The 20,449-nt window shown below is 33.2% G+C and overlaps 2 protein-coding genes and 2 pseudogenes across 3 annotated transcripts; all 4 read left to right on the top strand.

Moving 5' to 3' along the window:
• The first annotated feature begins 8,474 nt into the window (after positions 1 to 8,474).
• On the top strand, positions 8,475 to 9,572 carry LOC148252764 (glycosyl hydrolase 5 family protein-like; annotated as a pseudogene).
• A 604-nt stretch (positions 9,573 to 10,176) lies between these two features.
• Positions 10,177 to 13,077, top strand: LOC110817068 (glycosyl hydrolase 5 family protein-like). Of its 2 annotated transcripts, XM_088209975.1 has the most exons (5): positions 10,177 to 10,722; positions 10,993 to 11,240; positions 11,986 to 12,245; positions 12,339 to 12,506; positions 12,598 to 13,077. In XM_088209975.1, the coding sequence occupies exons 1-5, from the start codon at positions 10,309 to 10,311 to the stop codon at positions 13,035 to 13,037; spliced, it is 1,530 nt and encodes a 509-aa protein (XP_088066101.1). In that variant the 5' UTR covers positions 10,177 to 10,308; the 3' UTR covers positions 13,038 to 13,077. The 2 variants fall into 2 exon arrangements, with proteins under 2 accessions (XP_088066101.1, XP_021901156.2); XM_022045464.2 differs by having other exon boundaries at positions 10,178 to 10,722; positions 11,986 to 12,506.
• A 4,350-nt stretch (positions 13,078 to 17,427) lies between these two features.
• Positions 17,428 to 18,249, top strand: LOC110817069 (glycosyl hydrolase 5 family protein-like). The gene is given in 4 exon segments (XM_088210364.1): positions 17,428 to 17,496; positions 17,559 to 17,591; positions 17,593 to 17,841; positions 17,983 to 18,249. Coding segments are annotated over 4 exon segments (618 nt in total).
• A 773-nt stretch (positions 18,250 to 19,022) lies between these two features.
• Positions 19,023 to 20,130, top strand: LOC148252763 (glycosyl hydrolase 5 family protein-like; annotated as a pseudogene).
• Positions 20,131 to 20,449: the final 319 nt, after the last annotated feature.

The raw sequence follows: 20,449 nt of genomic DNA, 5'->3' as shown, positions 1-20,449 counted from the left end.
GGATGAGCTACACTAAACTGGTAAGAATATTACACTAATCACTGATACAAAAAATCAAAGATTGGTAAAAATTATAAAATAACTAATTGATCAATTAGTTTAGATAAATTCATTTAATATAAAAACATAAGCTTCATACTTACTATTACAAGTTTTCAAAATCGACCTATGAGGATAATAACACAAATAACATTGTAATTTCATATCTAAGTGAGCAAGAATAGCAACCTACCTTTTTTACCTGTTTACCGGTACCTCTAGGGGTCTATAGGGATGTTCTCCTATGCGTGAACCCAATATCCAAATTTATCAATTAACTGGTCATTCCCATGCTTCGTTCAGTAATGAGCGCCAGATATATCATTGTCTTGATACTCTGTCCGGTATCAGGGTGAACCATATCTCTCAAACTCTTTTGGTATGAGACTTCTCAGCTCTATCCGACTGAGGTAATGTTCACGGTAGAGTTTCTCTCTATGTACCGGGTCCGTCCACCTATTTTCAGAGTACCTAGTAAACTTTTAATACATAGATTCATATTATCAACGAATCACCAATTATATACTAATATCTCACATTTACAATAAACAATCGGTCATACAAAGAGACGATACGTAAATTAAGAAAACATGATTGAGACATTTATTGTCAAACAAACCAACATATGAGAGCTACATAGTTAGGTAACTAAATAACCAAGAAAGCAATTAAAACTATTAATTTAAAGCACATACTATAACAGTAAGCATTTTAAACAATATACACTAACCAGTTCCGGCTCCACTGATGACCTGTAATAAATTTTTAGAATTTTCTAATTTTTACAAAACACAATGTTATTGATTATTAAGATTTAATTTACCGCAACCACAAAAATAATGAGAGATTTTTATTTCGGATTAGTGTCCAAAATACTGGACTTTCCATTGCGCTTTCTGGTAGTCCTTAAGTTTTCTAAATTTTTAATGCATAAATTAAAACACCCGTTACATATCCAAAAATACTCCAAAATGCCAAAATATGAATTTTAAAATCTTTCCAGCCAATTTTAGGGTTCCAGTACAACATCTGTAACACCCAAAAAGTTGTATTTTTATTATTTAATTTATTTTAATTTTTATTAGAATTTTTGTTCAATGTTATTCTATTTTAATATTTAATTTATAAGGTTTTAATTTAATTTAATAGAAACAATAATAATAATAATAATAAAATAAGGTAAAATTATTATTGGGATTTAATTGAAATTGATTTTGGAAAAAAGGGGTAAAAATTTGGATTATGTGGGTGTTTTTGAAAAGAAAATCGAAAACTGGGGGTCAAAACGCAATTTAGAAAAGTTGTGCCACGTCAGCAGCTCAGTCAGCAGCCCCGGCCAACCAAAATATGCTGCGTGGCAAGGACGCTGATACGGGAGGCTACGTGGGCGATCCGCGTGCCCGCGATCGAACGGCCTAGATCTCACGCGTGCGGACGGCCCAGATTGAATCACGCACGGACGACCCAGATTAAATTGTGATGGACAGCTGAGATTAAAAGGAAAATGTTATAAATAACCTCACCCACACCCAACCCCAAACCCTAGCTGCCAGTACCCTCGCCGGAGAAGAAGAACCAGTCACCGGAGGAGCCGGCCGGCCCCACCCGCCGCCGCATCGGAGGATTTTTCGATCGTCAAACGAGGTAAATTTTCTCCCATTGGCTCATTTTTCGATGCTAAATTCGCCTATGGCCAAATCAGAGCCAAACCACCGGCCAATCGGCCTAAAAACACTGCCGAAGTCCAGCAGCGCTGCCGCAGCTTCCCTAGGTTTTTGCATCCGATGAGGCCCTTCCCGGTTCCTGTTCGATACAATTTTTATACCACTATGATTACCGTCCTTTTCTCTATAGGTTGACCGGAGTAAAACATCAAATCGTGACTCGCGCCGAAGAAGTCGTTGCACCCGAGAGCTCTGCCGCCGGTAAGTCTCGATTTTTCATGATTTTTTGGCCCATCGAGGGCGCTAGGGTTGTTTTATCGCAGGAACCAATGCAAATTTGGCCGAATTCGGCCGAAAACGGCCAAAAACGGCCAACCCGAGGCGGATCGCCACCGCAAGCGACGATGTCGTCGCCGAAGCACGGTGGAGCTGCCATGCTGGAATTCTGATATTGGCCAAAAAGAGCCCTAGATCTGATTTGAGATTTTTTTGGGACATGTGTTGGTACCGGAAGTGTGTTTCAATTTCCCAAAAAAATTTAGGGAATTTAGGGACAGTCCGTAGGCGCAGTGAGAATCCGATTTCAGATCCCAAAACAAGTAAGGATTTCTCACCCTATTTTCTATCACGGTATTAAAGCTCAATAAATAATAAAACGACATTTCATGAATTAATACATGTGTATAATTAATTAAAGTTACTAATGGAGCTCGAATCTGATATATTTTTCGGTCAGTTGTTGTTTGATTTACTTTACAGTTTTAAATGCAGTATGGTATTTAATGTGTTTATTCTATGATTTTGTATGCATGAATCACGGTTTCGTTTATTATGGTTTGAATTATTGTGAACCCGTTGTTGTCTTGTTTGGTGTTCATTACTAGTTTACGTGTTTATATTTGACTGGATAATTGAAACAAAAAAAAAATGGAAAAAGGTATGTGAATTGATAAATGGATAATGTCGATAGCCCAACTAGATATCCTGGGAGATGGTGGACGGACCGGGTCCGTAGGGAATCCTACCGAGAACGTGGTCTCTCATATCGAACGGGGTATAAAGATCTTATGTGTTTTGGCGCCTATATCAGACGGGGTATGGGAACGACCCGTTTCACCCTCATACCGGACAAGGTATTGAGATTTATGGTTTTTGGCGCCCATACCGGACAGGGTATGAGGACGGCCCTGAATCAAGTTATCAATGTGAATGGTTTACGTGTAGCGGGGACCACTATGGATCCCGATGGATACTAGTAGGCTGATAAAAGAAAAAAATCTGTTGTCTGATGATTGAAATGCAAAGGTATGATATGTGTTATGTTATAAAGCGTGTATGATTTTATGATATTATAATGTTATTATTTTCTTATGTTGTTTTCATGAAGCTCATCGAGGTAAGTGGACAGTAAAAGGTTTTATTATTGATAAATGAATTTATCATGAATTATGCTTCATTGGTTATTTTTGTTTTCTACCAACCTTTACTTATGTGACAGTGAGATAGTATGATGTCTTTACTGGGCTAGTGTAGTTCATTCCTTATTTAACCATTTCAGATCAGGAGGATTTGGTTCCCGAGCTCGTCCCGCAGGAAGACAACGAGTAGACGCCTAAGGATTTCATAGTTTTATTTATAGTATTCATTACTAGTATTTACCTTAATTAATTGATTCTTTCACACGTTGAATACATTTTTGGTTATTGTGTAAGGGATGTTAATCAGAATTTTTATTTCGCTTTCGTACTTAGAATTTTTAATATATACATTTTCTTTTAAATTTCCGGGGCCGTTACAGCATCACCTCTGTGCTTCGGCATTGGCTTCGCCACCCACAGCAGCAGTTCGCCTTAGTCTAGCCAGTTTCGACTAGTTTTGGTCAGTTTTGGTTGGTTTCGCATATAAACCTACGAAAAACTTAAGAAGCCTCGATTGGCTTAAAAAAGCAAAAAATCGAAACTTTACCGCAAAAGGTCTCAGGGTGCGGTGGCTCTGCCAGTTCTCCTTCGCAGTCGTAGTTCCCCTTCGATTAGCCTACACCAGAGAAGGACGGAGAACACAATAGTAAAAAAATCACGCAAAACAAGAAACAAAAAGAGGGTCATCAGGGAAGGTTTTAGGTTTTGGTTGAGGCAGCTCGGTCGAGCTTCGCTCGTGATTTTTGGCTCACCCATCAGCCCTTTAGCTCTTATATGAGCATAGGGAGACTCGATATTGAATTCCAAGCAGTGAGAAAATTTTACCTCTCTCGGTGTTGGCAGTGGCTCCGGTGCGGCGACGATGGCGTCCCTCCAGCAACTGGTCTTCCCTCCGACCGCCCTTATTATTTTTCTTCTCTGGTCAAGTGTCGAGTAAGGTTTTGGGGCCGACTGAAGAGAGGTTTAAATACCTCTCTTCTCTTTGATCCTTGTTGTTCATCCGCGTCAACGTGGAGCGAGGAGAGTCGTCTAATCGTTGCCTCTTTAGGTCGATTGCGTGGGTGAATCTAGACCATCCATCGCGATCAATCACATCCGTGCGATTGTGCTTGAAGAGGGAATGCTTCTAGGTCATTCGTGCTCGCGGGATGCAACCTGGGCCGTCATATCGCCCAGGTATGCGAATCGCCCGCGTGGAGCCGATGTCAGCATGTCCACAATGCAACGCGTTCTGACTCATCATAGTTGCTGACCGGGCCGTCCAACATGGCCAAACTTTCTTTTTTTTTGCATTTTTACTCATTGTTTTCAAATTTCTTTTCAAAAACACCATCCTTATTCACAATTTCACCCATTTTCTCCATAGTTGTTTTTAATTTTTTCTCTCATTCTATTTTTCTCAAAATTTCTAAAAAAATTAAAATAAAACAAGATAAAATTATTTATATATTTTTTTTTATTAATTCAAAAAATTATCTGTAACGGCCCCAGAAATTTTAAATAGAACTTTAAATTCAAAAATATCAAATGCGGAAGCGAGATCAAAATTCCAGTTAACATCCCTTACACGAAAACCAAAAACATACTTAAAATATAAAAGATTAAACTAACTAAGAGAGAAACTCGAAAATAAAACTATGAGTATGACTACAGAGTCTCTAGGCATCCCCTTCGTCGTCCTCCTGCGGAACGGGCTCGGGAACCATGTCTTCCTGATCTGAAATGGTTAAATAAGGAGTGAGCTACACTAGCCCAGTAAGAACATCACGATATCTCACCGTCACGGAGGTAAAGGTGGGTAGAAAAACACAAAAGACCAATGGAGCATGATTTACAACAAATCCTTTTATTTATGATAAAACCTTTACCATCCACTTACCTCGGTGGAATTCATGAAACAATATAAGAAAACAATAACATTATCACAATCATGGAATAATATAAGCTGTAAAACATAGCACTTATCACGCATTTTGTAATTCAATCATTATACAACATATCCTTTTCTCATTTACCAGCCTACTAGTATCCATGGGGGTCCATAGGGGTCCCGCTACCCGTTAACCTTTAACATTCATAATCAGTTTCCAGGGCCGTCCCCATACCCCGTCCGGCATGGGCGCCAAAATCATAAACCTCAATACCCCGTTCGGTATGAGGGTGAAACGGGCCGTCCCCATACCCCGTCCGGTATGGGCGCCAAAACCATAAACCTCAATACCCCGTCCGGTATGATGGTGAAACGGGTCGTCCCCATACCCCGTCCGGTATGGGCGCCAAAACCATAGGATCTCCATACCCAGCCCGGCATGTGAGACCACAATCCCGGTAGGGTTCTCTACGGACCCGGTCCGTCCACCATCTCCCAGGATATCTAGTCAGGCTGACCCCCATAATACAATTATCAGTCTACACAATCTTTCATTTTCCTTTTCCTCAGTCAGCATCATCAATTCACATTTAAACAAACAAATCGTAATTCATGCCAAACAGACAACATACAGTATCAGTTTTTCAGTCATTCAACCCATAATTAATAAAAACGTAGTATATGCACACAAATCTGTAAAATGAACACATCAAACCTCATTTTGCATTTAAAGCTGTAAACAGGCCAAATAACAGTAAATCACCAATCACACTAGACTCGGGCTCCATTAGCCACCTTAAGCAATTTCACACATTCGTTAATTCAAGAAATACCGTTTTATCATTTTGAACTTTAATACCGTGATAGGAAATAGGGTTCGGGGTCCTTACTCGTTTCGGAGTCCGAACACGGCTTCACAGTGCGCTTGCAAGCTGTCCCTAATTTTCCCTGAATTTTTCTCGGGGAACTGAAACGCACTACTGGTACCTGCACGTGTTCCAAAAAAAACCCAAATTAGGCCCAGGGCCTCTTTCGGCCCAAATCGCAACTCCGGCACGGCGGCGAGTCGCCTCGGGTTGGCTGTTTTCGGCCGTTTGCGGCCGAATTCGGCCACACTCGCATCAGTCCCTGTGAGAAAACAACCCTAGGGCCCTCGGGGGGCCAAAAAATCACGGAAAAACGGAGCTTACCGGCGGCGGCGCTCTCGGGTGCGGCGGCTCTCCGGCGAAGTTCGTGTTTTGGTGATTTGGCTCTGGTCAACCTGTAGAGAAAAGAATGGTGATCACGGTGATATAAAAATTGCATCAAACGGAGGCCGGGAAGGGCCTCGTCGGAGGCAAAAACCGAGAGGGGGCGCGGCTGCGCCGCTGGTCTTCGACCGCGTATTCCGGCCGTTTGGCCGGGATTTCGGCTTTGATTTGGCCACAGGAGGAATCAGCGTGAAAAAACGAGTCGGGGGTATGAAATTTACCTCGATCGGCGGTCAGAAATTTCCCCGGTGCGGCGGCGGGTGGCGGCGGTCGGCCTCTGGTTCGTCGTCTCCGGCGAGCGGCAGGCGGCTAGGGTTTGTGGTCTGGTGTGGGGGTTCTATTTATAACCCCTTGCCTTTTGATCTCAGCCGTCCATTTCGTTTTAATATGGGCCGTTCGTTTTTTATTGAATCTGGGCCGTCCGTGCGATTGAATCTGGGCCGTCCGATCGCGCGATTGATCTGGGCCGTCGGATTTCACCCACGCGGATCGCCAACGTGGCTACTTTTCGGAGTGACGTGGTCTTGCCATGTGGCAGGCCCCGGTTGGCCGGGACTGTTGACCGGGCCTGCTGACGTGGCTGCTGACGTGGCTTTTTTTTTTTTTTTCCTCCTCCTTTCCGGGTGCTACATTATCTCATACTAAATTTCCGGAGCCAAGTGTTACAATTTGAAAGAAAAAATATCTCTTAGAAAAAAGTCCAATACCTTTTTCTTAGAGAAAAATAAGAACCCAATAATTATATATATTCCTTGTAAAATTTGTTTATGTCAATTATGAGTGATTTTATTTACTTTTAAGTCAAATTGTTCTATAACTTTGTGAAATTGTTTAATGAAAATTCAATTTTGTAGCATGAATAATTCTTAGATTAAGAGCATTTACAATAAAGTAGAAATTAAAATAAAAATTTACCTTTAAAATTTTTTCTGTTTATGATCTATTGTCAAGCAACAATTACATTGCATTTTGAGAAAATTCGTACCATTATTCTAAATTTTAACCAAATTAAAGCTCCAACTCATACACCTAACTACCTAAAATTAGACTAGTAAAAGTTTAGAGAAAAAATATATATGGAAGGAATAGTAAGTATATATGAGTATTTACACAATGGATCCTATATTTACAATTAATTACATTGAACATGAACTAATTTATTCTAACACCTATAGTTGGTAGTATCTCCTTTAAATTTAAGGACTTAACAAATGCATACTGATGTTGTATTACATTTTTAGTTAATAAATTTATGGAGATGCTAAAATATATGAAATGAGTTGTAATCCAAAGTAAAATAAGATTTTTCTTTAATGCTGATAAAGTTGATTAAAGGATTTTAACTTCCTCTGGTATATAAGGGTGACTTTTAAGAGTTAAAGTGCGAACTCGCATACACAAATCCAATAATGGAGAGAACAAGTTTCATTTCTTTGCTCCTCCTCTTCTTCTTCACCTTATCATCATCATACTACAAAATGCTGCTCAGCCAACCATTGTCGTCCCTTTCTCCACCGATAATCGTTGGATTGTGGACGAAAAAGGACAGTGGGTAAAGCTGGCGTGTGTCAACTGGGCAATGCATCTGGAGCCAATGGTGGAGGAGGGACTCAGAAAGAGCCCCATGGATTTGATCTCAAAAACAATTGTGAAGATGGGATTCAATTGCGTACGGTTCACTTGGCCAACTTTCTTGGTCACCAACGACTCTCTAGCCTCTTTAACTGTGAGACAGTCCTTTCAAAAACTGCGTCTGCTTGTATCCATTGCTGGCATCCAATCCAATAATCCATCTATCATTGATCTTCCTCTCATAAAAGCTTATCAGGTAATTAATTTCTTCGTCTTTTGAATTTTCCCAGAAAAAATAAGAAATAATATTGGGAATACAATGAGGTCAAAAGGCCCAAAATTGTGAACGTAGGCCATTTGAATAACATTTTATGATAAACTATTTTTTTTCTTTTGTTGGTAAGATTAAATTTGATACTATATCACCTGACATATAAGTGCCATGTGATATGTTATGTCACTTAGTAATAATTATATAATTATATTAAGAATTTTTTAAAAATCAATAAAGAAAATAAATTACCATTTGATTAAAAAATAAGGAGTAAATAAAATTAGATATTATATTATTCGATTACTCTCTCTTTTATCTTCTTATCTATTCTACAACATTGTTTGATAATAATTTTTGGTAATTATTATGGATCGAACTTGAAGGTATATGGTAGCAGGAGCAGAGTCAATGCATAAAATAAATTCAAATATTTTTGTCATATTTTATTATCTAAACTATGTTAGAGACTTATTCTTTATTCGAAATCGAGCAAAACTTGACATTCACTGGAAAGCTAGTATTTGAGTAGCATTTGTATGGATTCTCAGATAGCAGTGTATTGAAAAGTGGTAACCTTAATCAAGTGTGGCAAAGTAATGAGTAATATGAGGGGCACATTAGAATTCTTATTAGACCAAGGTTGACCATTGTTTATGAGTGAATACATAGCAGATAAAAAATGAACAAACATGAATGACAACAGGTATTTGAATTGTTTCATGGATATAATAGCTGACATTGATTTACATTGGGTATTGTGGACACTTGTTAGAAGTTATTTTTTGAAAAAAAGGGTTACCGGAGAAAATAAATATTTTGAATTATTTGATTGGAATTGGCGTGATATTAGGAATCCAAGTTATTTGCAGAAAATATTTGCCATCCAAATTTTTTTTCAAGGTACACACGCATGATCTCTTTCTATGCATTAAAAGACTTACTTGTTTCTATTTTAAGTTTCCGAATTTTATTCGTTTTAAATTAGAGGACTAGAACTATTTGAAAAGAATAGGCATAAAGTAATTTTTCATCCATCTACAAGACTTTGTATCTTAAGAAAATCAGAACTTGATCCGTTAATATTGGGTCCATGCGCTAAATATGAGGATTGGAGCTATACATCTCAACAGATTATCTCTCTTAATGGAACGCATTTCTGTTTAAGAGCTGAAGAATTGAAAAAACTTGTAAAATTAAGTAATATTTGTATAGATTCTAGTTCAAAATGGGAACTCATATTAGATTCTAAGATGCATCTTTCTTCTAAACTATACAATGGAGCCTCTATTTGTTTGGATGTGAACTCAACCAACATCATCGTCATAAATAACTGCGAGTGCTTGACTAGAGATAACAAGTGTGATCCTATCAATTAGTGGTTCAAACTTATTGATAGTACTAAAAGTTTATCTGTAATAAATTCTTTTCATCGAACTAACCCAATCTTAGAATTGCCCAAAAATGGATAGACACAATTGGCAATTTATAAGAGAGAACTTGTATCTCCACATTTATTATGAATAATTCACATTATATAATAAAAAAATACCATTTTATTATACGTTTCTAATTTTCTATTAGCTCATATTGCATATATTTGGGTTTTATTTGAAAAAAATATATATATCTTTTTTGTAGAAAGAAATAAAGATCCAATAATTACGTAAGTTTGTGATAAAACTTTGGATATATCAATTCTGAGCAATTTTATTTATTTTTAAGTCAAATTCCTCTATGAATTTATGAAATTGTTTAATGATAATGTAATATTGTAACATGAATAATTCTTAAATTAAGAGTATTTACAATAAATCAGAAATTAAAATAAAAATTTATCTTAAGTAGTTATCGGTTTATGATCTAACCTTCAAACAATAATTAATTATACTGCATTAAACACCAGCTAATTACACAATTGACTTATATTTACAATTAATTGCATTAAACACCAACTAATGTATTCTAATACCTACAGTTAGTAGTTTCTCTTCTTAAAAAAAGGACTCAGGTAAATTATCTAATATATAACAAATATATACAGATGTAATATTACATTTTTAGTTAATAAATCGATGGAAAAACCAACACTTATGGAATGAGTTGTAATCCAAAGTAAAAAAAGATTTTCCCTTAACGATGAAAGGATTTTAACTTCCTTTTTGGTGAAGTATAAATGGGTGAGTTTTAAGAGTTACGTCCAGACTCCCACATAAATCCATCAATGGAGAGAACAAGGTTCATTTCCTTGCTCCTCTCTCTTCACCTCATCATCATCACACCACAAAATGTTGTTCTGACAACAATGGCCAACCCTCTCTCCACCGATAATCGTTGGATTGTGGATGAGAAAGGACAGCGAGTGAAGCTCGCGTGTGTCAATTGGGTGGCACATATGGAGCCAATGGTGGCGGAGGGACTTAGTAAGCGGCCCATGGATTTGATCTCAAAAACAATTGTGTCGCTGGGATTCAATTGTGTACGGTTAACTTGGCCAACTTTCTTGGTCACCGACGACTCTCTAGCCTCTCTAACTGTGAGACAGTCTTTTCAAAAACTCGGTATGTTTGAATCTATTGCTGGCATCCAAGCCAATAATCCATCTATCATTGATCTTCCTCTGATAAAAGCTTTTCAGGTAAATAATTTCTTATTCTTTTGAATTTTCCAGAAAAAAAAAAAAAAAAAAAAAAAAAAATATTAGGATTAGAATGAGATCAAAAGGACCAAAATAAAATAAAAAAGATATATTTTCCCTAAGTGACGCAGCAGAGCATTTGAATAACATTTACCATTGACTTTTCTTCAAGTACATCAAAAATTTTAAAATATAAATTGGATTATTAAATGATATATGAATAATTAGATTCTAATCTCAATTTTAAAAATAAAAAAAATAAAAATTCAGACATTGGTATTGAATCTTGGAGATAACAAGTTGATGGTGATTCTGGACAACCATATAAGCAAGCCGGGTTGGTGTTGTAGTAACACGGACGGCAATGGTTTCTTTGGAGATCAGTACTTTAACCCCGATGTGTGGATAATTGGCTTAACTCGAATCGCCACAATGTTTAATGATGTTTCCACCGTTGTTGGTATGAGTCTCAGAAATGAACTTAGAGGTCTCAGACAGAACGTAAATGATTGGTACAGGTACGTTGTATTTTTCTAAATAATTTTTATTTTTAAATTGATTCTAAAATTTTGACTATTAATTATTTAAAGAATTATAGTTCAATATAAATATATTTTTAAAAATATTAATTTTAATATTTTAACTTTATAGTTAAGATGCCTAATTATTTTATTATAATTTTAGATATTATTATATTTAAAATAACAAAATATAAGAGTGGAATACCATCAAACGAAATTATATTTTAGTACCAGCCTAATTTGGTTGTGTTTCCTTCTGGATTAATAAATATCTTAAAAAATATAATGTAGTAATTATGATGATACTGCATGTTGAAGAGAGTTATACATATTTATTATGTTGTAAAATGTATTTTATTTATTTCTATATTTTAAAATATATAATTTAACTGCTAAACACTTCTATATTTTTTTTTTCCTTTTTATTCAACTAATCGTTTTTTTCTTTTAATATTCTGAAGCATCTAATATTTTTGCTATATTTAATTAACTATGTCGAATAACTATTAAGCTAGTGATATTAAATTTGATATTATATCACCTAACATATAAGTATCATGTGGTTATGTCATTTAATAATATAATTATATTAATTATTTAAAAAATAAATAAAATTAAACCAATAAAAAAAAGTAAAATTACCATTTGATTAAAAAAGAATGATGAAATAAAATTAAATATTAAGTTATTTAATTACCATTTGATAATAATTTTTGATAATTTTAATGGATTGAATTTGAAGGTACATGATAGTTGGAGCAGAGTCAGTGCATAAAGTAAATCCAAATGCTCTTGTCATACTTTCTGGTCTAAATTATGATACAGACTTATCCTTTGTTCGAGATCAAGCACTAAACTTGACATTCACTAAAAAATTAGTATTTGAGTGGCATTGGTATGGATTCTCGGATGGTAGTGCATGGGAAAATGGCAACCCAAATCAAGTGTGTGGCAGAGTAATGAGTAATATGAAGAGCACATCAGAATTCTTATTAGACCAAGGTTGGCCATTATTTGTGAGTGAATTCGGGGCAGATCTAAGAGGAACAAACGTGAATGACAACAGGTATTTGAATTGTTTCCTGGGTGTGGCAGCTTATCTTGATCTAGATTGGGCATTATGGACACTCGTTGGAAGTTATTATTTAAGAGAAGGGGCACCTGGAGAAAATGAATATTTTGGGTTGCTTGATTGGAATTGGCATGATATTAGGAATTCAAACTTCTTGCAGAAAATATCCGCCATCCAAATTCCTTTTCAAGGTACATACACATGATCTCTTTCTATACATTAAAAGTATTTATAATTTGTTTTTATTTTAAGTTTCTTGATTTTATTTATTTTGATTTGCAGGACCAGGATTATCTGAAAAGAATAAACATAAAATAATTTTTCATCCATCAACAGGACTTTGTATCTTAAGAAAATCACTGTTCGGTCCACTAATATTGGGTCCGTGTACTAAATCTGAGGGTTGGAGCTATACATCTCAGCAAATTATCTCTCTTATGGAAACACTTTTCTGTTTAAGAGCTGACAAATTAGAAAAACCTGTAGAATTAAGTATTGTTTGTATAGATTCTAAGTCAAAATGGGAACTCATATCAGATTCCAAGATGCATTTTGCTTCGAAACTAAGCAATGAAACATCGATTTGCTTGGATGTGGACTCAACCAACACTATTGTCACAAATAACTGTAAGTGCTTGACTAGTGATAACAAGTGTGATCCTGCAAGTCAATGGTTTAAACTTGTTGATAGCACTAGAAGTTTTTCTCCACTTTTGTTATGAATAATTCATATTATATAATAAAAAAAATATTATTTTACCATACATCAAGATATATTAGTTCATATTGCATAAATTTAAGCTTTATTTGAAAAAAAAAAAATTCTTCCTTAGAAATAGTACATATGTTATACATATACGTGGTCCATGGTGATATATGTATGTATGCATACGTCATCCAGAGCATTAACTTCTTCCTACCCATGCCACAAACTATGAATTCAATTCCAAAAGCAAAATGAAAAAGTCACCTTTAACTGAAATCTCTCTTTCATTTTCTCATTAATTCAGTTTTATTAATAGCAAATTCTTTATTCATGGTCTCTAATTAACTGAAGCTTTTATGTATCCACGAAACATGTACCAATCTGTAAGCATGTTCCTCCCACATAACAAGTGTACATACATGTCCTCAAATTATAATTTACAAAAAAAATGTTTTCTTCAACTTAAAAATGTAACTGTACGAATATTCTTTATTTAATTTATTATAAATACCTCTTGATCAGTTAATAAACTAGTAAGTACTAAAATTATTGGCAGTCTTATAATTATGTTAAATGTTTGTATTGTTGTAATTTAACAAAATATTAAAATAAAAATAATTTTGTTATAAAAAAGCATTTATCGTAATAGTATTTTAGTAAAAAGAATAGTTTATAAATTGCAGACTAGTCTACGATTCACTTCTTAAAAATACCCACTTTGAAGTTTTATTTATGTGCATACTTGTGTATATATGTATAATAGATTAAAGATAAAATTAACATAGCAAAGGTATATCTTTGATTAGGGTATCTTTCACATGAGCCCTACTCCGAACTTTCATCAATTAATAAGGCATGCAGATCATGCAAAGCTCCTTGTCTCTCTGCCACCGCTTTTTGTTGTACTATATATACGAGTGTGTGTGTGTGTGTCTATATATACATATATACATATATATATATATATATATATATTACTAGCATAGAGGCTTTGTACCGGTATGAGGCACTTACATCACTCCCACTCTATAACTATTTTAGATTTATAATCTTTTACACTCCCTCGTACTCAGTTAATTATAAATTTTACCTACTCTATTTGGAATAGTTAGAATGAATTAGCAGGTGACCCAGCTCACTAACAATCTCTATATACGTGATATTATATCAAGTAATATAGTATCTAATATTAATTGATCTTAATTTAGAAAATGTTTATAAATAATTTCACAAAGTATTCCAAATGTTATGATCGTTAACCTAACCCCAAAAACATTAAACTAGTCGTAATCCATACAAAATTATTATTATTATTATTATTATTATTATTATTATTATTATTGTTTCAAATAAAAAACTGCTAAGTTGAGCTCAAGCTTAAAGTAGTAATTGTAATCAATAAATTTTTATTCTTTAATTATTAATATACAAGAAAAATATTTTTAAAAGATTTATTATTTAATAATTAAAATAGGAACCGTTTTAAATTAATATTATAGGCTTGATTAATTTACAATAAAACCATATTCCATATATATGCATGGAATATGAACATGAAATATAAAATCCAAAAAATTAGTGTATCTTCAACTAACTAATCATAGCCAAATTTTTTAGTAATTAGTTCTTGATACGATGATTAAGAAATTAATTTTAGAATATTATCTTAAAAGATTGTCCAGCACCAAGATGTCCTGCCTTGTTGATATATATATATATTATAATTTCTTATTCAGTGGCAACTGACCTACGGTTGTGGGTGACCATCCATAGAAGAAAATTCGAGCACCCTTTTTCACCATGTTCCCGTCTGGGACCATGTCATCTTCTACAATTTGTTTCATTTCATTTGGCACGGAAGCGTACAGCCTTAGGGTTTCTGATAATGCTGCTTGAAGATAAACCATCTGTTTTAATTCTTCCTCTGTGAAAACTATGTTGGCAATTTCAGTTTTAGCTCTGCGTTGTTTTAGGATTTCTTTCATCTCACTCAGAACCTTGCTTTCAACATCTGGGTTTTCATGGAGTAACCAGAAGAACCATGAGAGTGCTACTGAAGTTGTATCTCGTCCTGCTATGATGAAACTCAAGCAGAAATCTCTGAAGAACCTGTCGAGAAGAGAGTTTCCATTGGCTTTTAAGTTGGTTTCGATCTGCATAAGCTTTGAAAGGAGATCGGATTGGTGATTCAGGTTAGCAGAGTTGCTGCTCATTTGGCTTCTCCGGTCTCTCACAATCTTCTCAGCAAATTTTGAATTATAATAAGCCTGGGCCTCGCCCAAAAAATATGATTTTAGTTCATTGTAAAATGTAAGAATTGAGTGCAAAACGAACTAAACATAATCTAACTATATTCAGAAGACATTAGATTAAATATAATCTAACTAGATTCAATTTAACTCTAAGATTTCCTTCAATTTTTTATTTAATTTTAAACCAATTAATTTATAGTTTAATTTTTATATTAATTAATAATTATTATATAATTGATTTAAAATTATGGAATTTTTAACTTCGCATCAATACCATATAAAATTTTGTCGATATATTTTTGAATACTTTATTACTAAGTAATTTTTATTTGTTTAATATATAAATATTTATTATTACATCTTGATTTATTTCTATTTTTTCAGTTTAAGTAATTTTTGTTTGTTTAATATATGAATATTTATTATTTCATCCTGATTTATTTCTATTTTTCTAGTTTAAAGGTAATAATATTTAGCTTAAATGACATATAACTCTCACACGAGAGGTAACAATTTAAATTCGAGTTCCATTTCTTATCTCTATGTCAAGAAAAAAAATACATGTGACAATTTTACATTATTCAAATTCTTCATATGTCGTTCTCATCTCCATAAATAAAGTGCTTACCTCATAACTGTCTACTAGCTAGATGTTGATTATTCACCATCAATATCACTTGTTTTAACTGCATCAAATTTAATAACTCATTCTATAATATTTTCATTTAAGTATTTGGTGTTAGAGTGTGTATTTTATTTCAACGAATAGATTTCATCTTGTAGGTAAAAAATTCTGACGATATCACTTTGTACAAATCTATCATACAAATTCTTCTATTAATCTTTTTTGTAATCTAATCCAAATTACATTTTATGATATAGACAGTAATAGTGAGTTTATAATCCAAGAAACAACGATTATGTTATGTTGCTCTCATGCTCTATACAGAGTATTTATCTGTGCTCGAGACATGAATGAATTTATTCACAAATTTCAACTTATTTTTCGAAATTAAAGTCACTTTTATTGATCTTGACCAATAATGAAAGTTGTTACTATAAATACCAATGATGTGAGCTAGAGCACCAGATTTTCATTACGATGTAAGTAGAATAAATTTGGAAGAGTTTCTTCTAACTTTAACTAGTCTAAATTAATTGATGTATCCATAACAACTTTCTTGATGAAGTCTTCGAGATTTCGAAAAACAAAATGATAGAAAGATAAAATCTAAGATTTTCTTCTTGAATATTAGCAACCGATTGACTAAAAAAATTAAAATCACTGATACCTTAATAATTTTTGTAAAGAGTTTGCAACTAAATTTGACGAAAAATAAGTGAATAATGAGAAGAATTTTAGTGAAATTTATGATGAAGAAGAAGAGTACTCTAATCTAAGAGAGGAAGAAAGAGAGAACTCGGATTTCATAAAATATAATAAATGATAATTTGTTCATTAATGGAAAGTAAAGGAATATTTATGAAGGAAAAATTAATCTATGACTATTCTCACAATTGATCCTATATATAGAATTTATTACATTGAAAACCAACGAATTTGTTCTAATACCTATAGTTGGTAATATCTTCCAAAAATGAACTTAATAAAAATTAGAATCACTGTTACCTTAACAATTTTTGTAAAGAGTTTGCAATTAAATTTGACGAAAAATAAGTGAATAACGAGGAGAATTTTAGTGAAATTTATGAGAAAGAAGAAGAGTACTTGATATCTAAGAAAGACAGAAAGAGAGAACTCGAATTTCATAAAATATAATAAATGACAATTTATTCACTAATGGGAAGTAAAGGGGTATTTATGAAGAAAAAATTAATTTATGACTATTTTCACAATTGATCATATATTTAGAATTTATTACATTGAATACTAACTAATTTGTTCTAATACCTATAGTTGGTAATATCTCCTAAAAATGAACTTAATAAATATTTCTGGTAAATTATCTAATATAATAAATACATACAGATGTAGCATTAGATTTTTAGTTAATAAATTTATGAAAATACTAAACTAATCCAAAGTCAAATAAGATTTTCCATTAATGTTAATGAAGCTGATTAAAGGATTTTAACTTCCTCCTGGTCAAGTATATAAGAGTTACGTCGAGAGTCCCGCACACAAATCAATCAATGGAGAGAACAAGTTTCATTTCCTTGTTCCTCTCTCTTCACCTCATCATCATCACACTACAAAATGCTGTTCTGCCAACCATGGCCGTCCCTCTCTCCACCAATAATCGTTGGATTGTGGATGAGAAAAGACAGCGGGTGAAGCTGGCATGCGTCAATTGGGCGATGCATCTGGAGCCAATGGTGGCAGAGGGACTCAGCAAGAGCCCTATGGATTTGATCTCAAAAACAATTGTGAAGATGGGATTCAATTGCGTGCGGTTCACTTGGCCAACTTTCTTGGTCACCAACGACTCTCTAGCCTCTCTAACTGTGAGACAGTCTTTTCAAAAACTCGGTCTGTCTGATTCCATTCCTGGCATCCAAGCCAATAATCCATCTATCATTGATCTTCCTCTGATCAAAGCTTATCAGGTAATTAATTTCTTCTTCTTTTGAATTTTTCCAGAAAAAAAAATTTGAAATATGCATTAAACTATTAAATGATATATCTATAACCTGTAAATAATGATAGATTTTTATCTGAATTTAAAAATAAAATAAAATAAAATTCAGGCAGTGGTGTCGAATCTTGGAGCGAACAAGGTGATGGTGATTCTAGACAATCATATAAGCAAGCCCGGTTGGTGTTGCAGTAACACAGACGGCAATGGTTTCTTTGGGGATCAATACTTCAATTCTTATGTGTGGATGACTGGTCTAACTCGAATTGCTACCATATTTAATGGTGTCTCTGCCGTAGTTGGTATGAGTCTCAGAAATGAGCTTAGAGGTCCTAGACAGAATGTAAATGATTGGTACAGGTACACTGTATTTTTTTAACTTATCTTTATTTTTAAATTGATTCTAAAATTTTAATTATTATTTATTTAAAAAAATATATATGTAACATACATATATTTTTAAAATATTATTTTAATATTATAATTAAGATCTTTAATTATTTTATTATAATTTTATATATTATTATATTAATTTTAAATTATATTATTTTTTGAAAAATAAAACATGAAAGGAGGGATAACGTCAAACTAAACTATATTTTGGTACTCAGTCTAATTTGGTTATGCTTACTTCTAAACTAATAAATATTTTAAAAAATAATTATGATGATATTGTGAGTAGGAGAGAGTTATACAATTTGTTATGTTGTAAAATGTATTTTATTTATTTTTACAGTTTAAGATATATATTTCAAATGCTAGAAACTCCTCCAATTTTTTTCCATTTTATTCAACTAATTGTTTCTTCTTTTGATATTTTTAAGTACCAAATGTTTTTATTGTATTTAATTAATTATGTCAACTAACTAATTAAGTTAGAGGTATTAAATTTGATACCATATCACCTGACATATAAGTGTCATGTAGCATGTTAAGTCATTTAGTAATAATTATGTAATTATATTAAGAATTTTTTTTAAAAAATTAAACTAAATCAATAAAAAAATAAAATTTCCATTTGATTAGAAAAAAGGAGAAAATAAAAATTAGATACTATGTTATTCAATCACTCTCTCTTTTATCTTTTATCTATTCTATAACGTTATTTGATAATGATTTTTTGTAATTTTAACGGATTGAACTTGAAGGTACATGATAGCAGGAGCAGTGTCAGTTCATGAAGCAAATCCAAATGTTCTTGTCATACTTTCTGGTCTAAACTATGATAGAGACTTATCTTTTATTCAAAGTCGAGTAATAAACCTGACATTTACTGGAAAGCTAGTATTTGAGTGGCATTGGTATGCATTCTCAGATGGTAGTGCATGGGAAAGTGGCAACCCTAATCAAGTGTGTGGGAGAGCAATGAGTAATATGAAGAGCACATCGGAATTCTTATTAGGCCAAGGTTGGCCATTGTTTGTGAGTGAATTCGGAGCAGATCAAAGAGGAACAAACATGAATGACAATAGATATTTGAACTGTTTTTTGGGTGTGGCAGCTGACCTTGATCTAGATTGGGCATTGTGGACACTTGTTGGAAGTTATTATTTAAGAGAAGGGGTGACCGGAGAAAATGAATATTTTGGGTTGTTTGACTGGAATTGGCGTGATATTAGGAATTCAAGCTTCTTGCATAAAATATCTGCTATCCAAATTCCTTTTCAAGGTATATACACGTGGTCTCTTTTTATGTATTAAAAGAGTTTATAATTTTTTTATATTTTAAATTTTTTAATTTGATTTGTTTTAAATTGCAGGAATAGGACTATCTAAAAAGAATAAACATAAAATAATTTTTCATCCATCAACAGGACTTTGTATCTTAAGAAATTCACTGCATAATCCACTAATATTGGGTCCATGCACGAAATCTGAAGGTTGGAGCTACACATCTCAGCAAATTATCTCCCTTAAGGGAACACATTTATGTTTAAGAGCTGAAGAATTGGAAAAACCTGTACAATTAAGTAATGTTTGTACAGATTCTAGTTCAAAATGGGAACCCATATCAGATTCTAAGATGCATCTTTCTTCTAAACTAAGCAATGGAATGTCTATTTGCTTGGATGTGGACTCAACCAATACTATCGTCACAAATAACTGCAAGTGCCTGAGTGGAGATAATAGGTGTGATCCTGCAAGTCAGTGGTTCAAACTTATTGACAGCACTAGAAGTTTATCTGTAACAAATTCTTTCCACCGAACTAAGCCAATCTTAGAATCGTTTAAAAGCGGATCGACACAAAACAATTTATAAGAGTGAAAGTATATCTCCACCTTTGCTATAAATAAATAACTCATATTATATAATAAAAAGTTATCATTTTACCATAGATTAAGATCCATTTATAATTTTGTTTATAATTTTATATTAGTTTATATTGCATAAATTTTACACTCTCTATTAGAAAAAGGCCCAATACTTTTTTCTTAGAGGAAAATGAAGTCTTAATAATTACATAATTTCTTAATTAAATTTTGTACATATCATTTCTGAGTGATTTATTTATTTTTAAGTCAAATTATCTATAAATTTATGAAATTATTTAATGAAAATGTGATATTATAACATGAAT

This window comes from Carica papaya, chromosome 8 (genome assembly GCF_054855325.1).
Source record: "Carica papaya isolate Zhongbai chromosome 8, ASM5485532v1, whole genome shotgun sequence".
Lineage (NCBI taxonomy): Eukaryota > Viridiplantae > Streptophyta > Magnoliopsida > Brassicales > Caricaceae > Carica > Carica papaya.
This window is presented reverse-complemented; position numbering and strand designations above follow the sequence as displayed.

Bases quoted from the DNA above. Each gene is read 5' to 3' on its own strand.
- LOC110817068 (XM_022045464.2), top strand. From the start codon at position 10,309: ATGGAGAGAACAAGGTTCATTTCCTTGCTCCTCTCTCTTCACCTCATC. The intron at 11,241-11,985 runs GTACGTTGTATT...TTGAATTTGAAG, and splicing joins AACGTAAATGATTGGTACAG to GTACATGATAGTTGGAGCAG. The intron at 12,507-12,597 runs GTACATACACAT...TTTGATTTGCAG, and splicing joins CATCCAAATTCCTTTTCAAG to GACCAGGATTATCTGAAAAG.